The sequence below is a fragment of the Engystomops pustulosus genome, chromosome 5 (genome assembly GCF_040894005.1).
Source record: "Engystomops pustulosus chromosome 5, aEngPut4.maternal, whole genome shotgun sequence".
Taxonomy (NCBI): Eukaryota; Metazoa; Chordata; class Amphibia; order Anura; family Leptodactylidae; genus Engystomops; species Engystomops pustulosus.
In genome coordinates this window covers 153,835,109-153,843,862 of record NC_092415.1, presented here as the reverse complement: position 1 = coordinate 153,843,862, position 8,754 = coordinate 153,835,109, and the positions used below count along the sequence as shown (strand labels likewise).

Genomic DNA, 8,754 nt, shown 5'->3' with positions numbered 1-8,754 from the left:
GGGCTGTATACAGTGATTTCTGTGGGCTGTATATAGTTATTTCTGGAGGGGTGTATTTAGTGATTACTTGGGGGCTGTATATGGTGATTACTTTGGGGCTGTATATAGTGATTACTAGAGTACTGTATATAGTGATTACTTGTGGCTGTATAAAGTAAATACTGGGCACTATATATGGTGATTACTGGGGAGGCTGTATATAGTTATTGCTGATGGGCTGTATATAGTTATTACTGGTGGCTGTATATAGTGATTGCTGGGGAAACTGTTTATAGTGATTGCTGGAGGGCTGTATATAGTGATTGCTAGGGGGCTGTATATAGTGATTGCTGGGGGGCTGTATATAGTTATTGCTGGAGGGATGTATATAGTGATTGCTGGGGGGGATGTATATTGTCTTTTATCCCCCCTTTTCTTTTTGTTCATTTATCCCTAATATTATTGTTGTCATAGTTTGTACTTCACTCTCTGTACCCTCTCTGCTGCTGTAACGCTGTGAATTTCCCCACTGTGGGACTAATAAAGGATTATCTTATCTTATAGTGATTTCTGGGGGGCTGTATATAGTGATTACTTGGGGCTGTGTATTGTAAATACTGGGAACTGTATACAGTGATTATTGTGGAGGCTGTTTATAGTAGTTGCTGGAGAACAGTACATAGTGATTGCTGTTCCCTGTCTGTACTACTTTCAATAAGGGCCCCCACCAGATTTTGCGCCTAGGGCCCCCCACCAACCTTAATCCAGCCCTGGTTTGGTTGTGGGAAGCTATAGTGTAGACAGAGAATGTCTTACCCCTGAGGAAGTCACCCTTATGTGATGATACGCATGGGGTCTACCTCAATCTCCCCAACTCTCTGACCAGCCTGACCAGCCTGCACAGTCTCTTCCACTTGGACTTTTGACTAGGACTGTGGTATTGTATTGCCTTGGCATATAACATGTTTAGGGGCTAATTCCTTATGTATTTTTTCCACTTGGTGCTTACTCCATTGTATATATGCCTCCTTATATCTCCACATTCATGGCATGGTGACAGATTGAGCTAGGGAGGAGAGGGTCCACCATTGTCCCTTGGTAATCAGGTACACCTTGATGACGTATCTTCTTAAGTGTTTTTAAATTTGTCCTCTCTTTGTTATTTACAATATTTTTTCAATAAACTTTGTATTATATTGTTGGTCCTGTGTACACATCCAACTGCTTTTTGAGTCTTTAAGGTGATTGTTTTGGGATGCGTGGACTTCTTAGATAAATTACGGTACATTGGTAGTGCCTGTCCTCTCTTTTGGTTTCTCTGCCAGAGAATGGGAGCTGACTGCTATCGGCTTTACCTCTCCCACCTCACAGTGCTAGGTCCTTTATTCTCAGTGAGCGAAAGGTCAGCTACTTATTAGATCTGGAACAGTAAACAGGTGTTTGCATAACAGGGGTGGGTCTTTTGCCACAGTAAGATGTTAAACTTGTTCTGCGAACTCATTTACTTAGGGAAAATTTTGTAATCCTGGGTAAGATTTCGACAGTGAAAACTTAAATTAGACAGTCCAAAAATGTGCCACGCTTAACAAAGTGGTAAATCTGGTTGGATTGCCTTGTCATATTCTGTTAAAAGTAAGTATATAAATAATTTCTGGCTTTGTAAATTTGTTAATTATGTGAATCTAAGTTTTAAAAAATTGTGTTTTAACTTAAATAAAATGAGGTATGAGCAGACAAATGTCAGACGGTAGAAGGTGCCAACATCAAAAGGAAGTTTCATGTAACATTCAAATTATATAATTGATGAGATTTCAGGAGAGTGCTGCTGCTAAATGTCCCAAATTTCCTGAATCAATTAGGCACAAACAGATATCCAGGTTATTCAATGTTGAGTAAAATTCTATGATTATCTGCTATTTATAGGCATTTAAAAGTACATGATATAATCAAAGGATATAAAAATACAAAAGCTACAGTATAATAGACTTATTAACCAAGCCAATAAACTGTTCTGGATGCGTTCATTTCAGTGTAACTGACATTGTGTGTATGAGAAAATGTGAGCCCTGACGCTAATATATTTTACTTTAAACTAAATTTGTAGGTAGTACAGCAATATCTTAATGGCCCAGTCTCATTACAATTTGCAGCTACAGAATCATCCTGTAATTTCTTAAATATGCAGTCTCAGCTCGATTAGCATTTATAGCATCATGCAGAAATATTTTAAAGTTACAGTTTCAGTAGAATTTACAGTTTCATGTATCACGCTGCATCATCCTAAAGGTGTAATCTCTGTATTATTAGCATTTACAACATCATCCAGCAATGTCTAAAAGGATAAAGTATATGTCTGCAACTGGGGCAGGGGCAGGTTGATGGCGACTGGAATCCCGGCTAGGAAAGTTAGGGCTTTTCACAAAAGAGGTGAAAGACAATCTGATCAACTTGAAACACTTTTTGCGATGTAATTGGCCACTCCATGAACTTTTTCTGGCCTCTCCATTCTGGGAATGCATATGCAGTACTTCACAGTGCCTTAAAAAGGAAAATTATTCAACATTTCTAGCTGCCCCTCACTGTCATTCTTGGTCAAGTCCACTTATCACTGCTTATACAGTCTTCTAGCGCATATTTTTATGTTATGTTAGTATTTTAAGTACTTTCTCTAGCTCCTTTTGTTCAGAGCAACTGCCCTGTTATTACACCTATTTTCCAGCCCTGTAGCCCTTGAAGCCCTATTTTACAGCCATTTGTGGGTGTTAAAATTTAGGTCCACACTGATTTCAATGGGATTCGTGTTCCGGTTTATGTTTGTTTGCTCAGATATTCAGATGAACTCATCTGATCCAATTTTCACCCAACACGCTCATCACTGTTGACAACTGAAAATAAGTTTCCTTTTCTTTCTTTCTTTCACATTCTCATTGTCACTATGGGTTCCAGTGGTCAGTCCCACATTGATTATGCCCAACTTTCTTGGTACAACCCCTTTAAGGATAGATGCACATGACAACAGTCTCTCCATTCCCAAGGTGCATTTAAATCGGGAAGAAAATCTGCTTTATATAAAACATACAGATTTATAGTGGAGTTTCATACAGCTCATTCTAGAGAGGATTTATCTTTTCCCGTTGAGAGAAGACAAGTGTACTTTGGATCAGAAAACGGACTTGCTGTCGGTTATAAAATCTGCAAAGTCAATAGTCATAGTTAATTTCCATGGAGAAGGCTATGTGCATAGTAACACGCTAATCTATATAGTTTATATAATCTGTAAATATATAATCTGTAAGATTGTATATGTAACACAATTGTATTAGGTTCTGACTTGAGGGATATAAACTATATGATGTAAAACTTTTCTTGTAGGTCTTTAGACTTTGCACATTATGTAATATGCAGAGGCTGTAATGGAAGCACCCAAATCTATCACTACTATGCAGGAAGGACAGGAAGGGTGAACCAAATCTTCCAGGTGACGCATTCTTTGAACTCACTCATGATTTATTTTACATTTGCATTGAAACACTAGATGGGCTCCACCCAGCTTCCCTAAGTATGCCATGTAATGTCTAAGCACCTGCCAGATCTACCTGTTCAGCAAGGTTACACCATGTCTCCAGGGAGCCACTCAAGATGGGTTTTATCAAGTTATTTTTCCCTTACCTTATGTTTTCTTGTTTTGGGCCAAATAAAGGCAGAGAAAAAGCTGAAGTTTGTTGTTATGGTGAGTATAAAGATTACCGTACATTGTGGTTATAGGCATATGGCTATAGTCATACATTTATCTGTAAGATCTAGAGAATTCCAGATCTAGCAGAGCTCTATCAGTCACTTCACATTTTGAAGCTGTCTTGATTGTACAATCAATAAATGTGCTAATATAAAGTAGTAAGTTAGTCTGCAGCCCCATGTAAAGCTATACATAATACAGTTATTTATATCATATTTGTGTGCTCTGTTGTGTTCAGCGTTAGACCTTTTTTTTACACAGTACATGACTTGTACATATACAGACATTACAAAATGAGACAAATTGGGATTTTAGGTAAATTATTTTTACATGCTTTTTACTAGTGATCATTATTTACTGATTCATTTTTATGATCAGAGTCTTTAATGAAGTTTTCCCACAGGTCTGACCCCTTGCGTTCACAGTCATACCCCAGGTATCAGGCACTAATTCCTTTTTAGTAGGGGATCGGTTTAAATTGTAGACAATCCCTTAGCACAGCACCTCTGTTGCATTGCTATATGCCAGATTTTAGCTATGGTAGCGCTTTTTAAGCTATCATCAAGTATAAAGGAAATCTATCATCAAAATCAAGCATAGGTAAACCAGACACACTTAATAATAGATATAGGCACTCTGACTGTGGTAATCGTATATATATTATATCGTAATCTTATATTTGTTATTACTGGCTTCCTTTCTTCTAAAATCAACCTTTTGCATTATGCTAATTAGCCTAAGGGGCTTTGAGGGGTTTCCAAAGCCCCAATGTTGCAGTGTCACAGGCTGTTACAATGAGCAGAACATATCTCACCCAACCCCCTGCTCCCCCCTACCTCTGCCTGTGTAATCTAGCAGCAGCAGGAAGAGCAGGGGGAGGAGATACCTGTTCTACTCATTGTAACACCCTGTGAAAAGACGTCACTGATGAGCTCTGGAAACAACCCCAGAGCCCCTACGAATCATTAGCATAATTTTAAAAGTTGATTTAAGAAGAAAGGGGGCTATGGATAAAAAATATAAGAAAATATCCGCAGTCACTGTGCCTGGATCTATGAGTAAGTATCCCTAGTTTATCATGATAGATTTTGATTTTCTTTAAGTTGCTGCTACCACTGCTGCCAATACCTGGCAACAGAAGTGACTACTATACAAACACCCTGCTGCATATTGATAGGCTAACGCTGAGGGCTATGACTGGCTGGAGCGAACGACACTTGCAGAATTTACACACTGATTACAATGTGTTTTCCATGGTGGAATAAAATTCCTGCATGCAAAACCTGGGATCTGAACAATAGAAACAGCCATTAATCATTGCAATGTTAGGATACAAAAACACAGTAACGTCATGCTGCTGTTATACTGTTTATTTGAAACATTCAGTCATCCTTTTCTTTTGAATTATTACAATAGCATGGTAATTGACCATTTTCAGCCAAACCTTGACCGCATCACGACTGTATCATGAACGCACTGTGTCATTGACCCTTGAGGATGTGTTTATTTCACAGCATTTTAATATATTCTGAAACACACATCAGATGCTACATTATGATCACCAAAATAGGACATTTTTTTACCACATATATGTGGAGATTAACATGTGGGACAATTCACAGATTCAGGTCCACTTCGATCTTTCTTTCTAGCTCCGGTGGTTTTGGGGATATAAATCCCACTATCTGACCATTGTGATCCTCTCCACTGTCAGAGAGGAGGTGCTGGAGCAAATAGGAGGCATGTGTTATGATTATCCTCACAGATACTATCCAATCAGCATCAAACAATGTAAAGTAAGCTACTGTGGACTAGACAGTGTAGGTATTATCTTTCTAGGCTCATCTAGATGCTGTATTCGCACACTGGATTTACATTCCACTAATGTTCAATTAACATTGCATTAATACTGTGTTTACATAAACACAATGCTACAAATATGCGGCCGCACTTTGGTCGGATAGTCCGACGATTTCTGATCGGTTCCGCATTTAGCAGAGGATTTTGGCGCACGTGATCGGATTTTGGCACATTGGCGCCGGTTTCATGCGGCACAAATTGGGGGCAGGCCGTCGGACGATCCGACGGATTCGGACTACGCGCAGGATTTAACAAATCAAATTGTCTCGCAAGACAATGCACTCACATACACTGGGAAGAAGAAGGTGAAGGTGGACCTGAGTGGGGGAGCGACACATGCAGGATCTCTGGTGCATGATCTTGATGATTTGTGGCAGACTTCATCCTCGTCAGACAACGCACCTCAGGGATCGCACAGGGACCGGGTAAGTAAATGTGCCCCAATGTGAACGCTAGTGAGATGTGAATGTAAAAATGTAAAACGCAAATGCATTGTTAATGTGAAGCCCACATTTACTGAGGTCCATTCACCAGTTTTCTGGCAGACATTGCAAAGGTATTTAAAGGAAACCTACCACTTGAAGTGGCAGGTACAAGAGGGAACTACCGAGCACCAGCTCAGGGTGAGCTGGTGCCGGAGCTTAGTTTTGTTAGTGTTTTAAACCGCAGCATTGTGGTTTAAAACACTTTTTAAACTTTATGGCCGAAGCTGCTTCGGCGCAGGGAGGTACGCGCTCGGCGCACCATGCGCGCGACCGTGCACGCGGCTCTCATTTACTTCCTATGTAGCCGCGTGCACGGTCGCGCGCATGGTGCGCCGAGCGCGTACCTCCCTGCGCCGAAGCAACTTCGGCAATAAAGTTTAAAAAGTGTTTTACACCGCGATGCTGCGGTTTAAAACACTAACAAAACTAAGCTCCGGCACCAGCTCACCCTGAGCTGGTGCTCGGTAGTTCCCCCTTATACCTGCCACTTCAAGTGGTAGGTTTCCTTTAAGATATGTCTGAGACACATTTCTGGCGCACGCTTCACTACTCTTCATGCGACACAAATTTCTGCACTGAGCGTTCTGGTGCTCAGTAGGACCCTGCTCCACATTTATTATTCAAAGTTTGACAGAAGTGTGTTGCAAACCCTATGTTGAAGGTGCACCAAAAAAAAAAAGTGATGCACTCTGTTGGAGCTGTGCAGGGAGCACCAGAAATCCTGAACCTGTCGCACTCTGCACGCTACACATAGTGCAGTTGCACTGTTCTTTTTAAATGTGCGCCAATATCAATTAAAATGCAAACAACAATGTAATTACAAACAATATGTAAATGTCATGTTGACACAAATGCAATGTAAAAGTTATGTGAAAGCAAATCAAAATCACATTCAGTTTACATCTCATTAGTATTTAAATTGCATTTGTGGTTGCGCTTGTGTTTTCATTGTGTTTGTGTTCACTTCACAGTTACTTCAGTTACATCATTTGTACTTCATGTTTGCATTTACATTGTGGTTGCATTCACATTACATTAACCTTGCATGTTAAAAAATGTTTGCACAAAACTTTGCTTTGTGACTTTTAACCCCTTAATGACCGCCCTATCGGGTTTTTACGGCGGTCATTAAGGGTACTTCTTCTGATGCGACGCCTTTCTACGGCGGCGCATCAGAAGAAGTTTTCGGGACACCGGGTCTCGCTGGTGCCGGTGTCGGGCTGTGATATCACAGCCCAGACCCGGCACTAACACCCGGGATCGGAAAAACTCCGATCCCGGGTGTTTAACCCCTTGCACGCCGCGGTCAAGCATGACCGCGGCGTGCAAGTGTGTCCCCCGTGGATCGGACCCCCCTGGTGTGCTTACCGGGGGATCCGATCCCTCCTGCCGCTGCCCCGGGTTCCGACGAGTGACCCGGGGCTGTCGGCTCCTCTTCTCACCGGGTCCTGCCTTCCTGGCAGCATGCTCAGTTACTTTCACTATACACTGCAATACAAGTGTATTGCAGTGTAAAGGCTTGAATAAGCGATCGGATGATCGCTTATTCAAGCCAAGAAGTAGAAAATGTAAAAAAGTAAAAAAAAAAAAAATTAAATCTTTTTATAATATAATTAAATAAATAAATTAAATAAATAAAATAAAAGTCCCATAATCTCCCCAGTAACACATAAAATGCAAATAAAGTATATAAAACACAAAACACGTACATATTTGGTATCACCGCGTCCGTATTAATCTGTACAATAAATCTAAATCAATATTGAACCCGCTCGGTGAACTACGTAAAAAAAAAACTCGAAAAACTTCCCATAATATACAATTTTTCATCAAACACCATCACAAAAAATGTTCTAAAAAGTGATCAAAAAAAGTTACGGTACCTAATATGATACGACTGAAAAGAACAACTGTTTTCGCAAAAAATAAGCCCTCAACCAGATCTGACAACAGAAAAATACAGAAGTTATGGCCCTGAAAAGTTGTCAATAGTAAAAACAATGCGATTTTCTCCAATATTGGTTTTGCTCAGGAAAATTGAGCAAAATAAGAAAAACTATATAAATGAGGTATCACCGCGTCCGTATTAATCTGTACAATAAATCTAAATCAATATTGAACCCGCTCGGTGAACTACGTAAAAAAAAAACTCGAAAAACTTCCCATAATATACAATTTTTCATCAAACACCATCACAAAAAATGTTCTAAAAAGTGATCAAAAAAAGTTACGGTACCTAATATGATACGACTGAAAAGAACAACTGTTTTCGCAAAAAATAAGCCCTCAACCAGATCTGACAACAGAAAAATACAGAAGTTATGGCCCTGAAAAGTTGTCAATAGTAAAAACAATGCGATTTTCTCCAATATTGGTTTTGCTCAGGAAAATTGAGCAAAATAAGAAAAACTATATAAATGAGGTATCACCGCAATCGTAGTGAACCAGAGAATAAAGATAAAATATTATTTTTACGTTACGGTGAGCGGGGGGGGGGGAATGCTCACAATCCAAAATAAAAATTGATGATTTTGTTTGTGTCCCCCTTGAAATAGTTAATAAAATCTCATGAATAAGCTTTAGACTCCCAAAATAAATTATTTATACATTGTATCTCATCCCATAAAAAATAAGCCCTCATATGATCGCATTACCAAAAAAAAGAAAAATTTATAGGTCGTACAATGTGACAAT

General features: G+C 39.6%; 1 protein-coding gene across 4 annotated transcripts in view; it reads left to right on the top strand.

Annotated features, from left to right (window-relative positions):
- Nucleotides 1-3,399: 3,399 nt before the first annotated feature.
- Nucleotides 3,400-8,754, top strand: part of LOC140133369 (prostatic acid phosphatase-like) — a 31,566-nt gene continuing 26,211 nt past the window's right edge. For 3 of the 4 annotated variants that reach the window (XM_072153474.1, XM_072153475.1, XM_072153476.1), the window contains exon 1: nucleotides 3,400-3,709. In XM_072153474.1, coding sequence (XP_072009575.1) covers nucleotides 3,551-3,709 — 159 coding nt within the window. In that variant the 5' untranslated portion in view covers nucleotides 3,400-3,550. The remainder of the gene's footprint in view (nucleotides 3,710-8,754) is intronic. The other variant, XM_072153473.1, reaches the window with a different exon arrangement.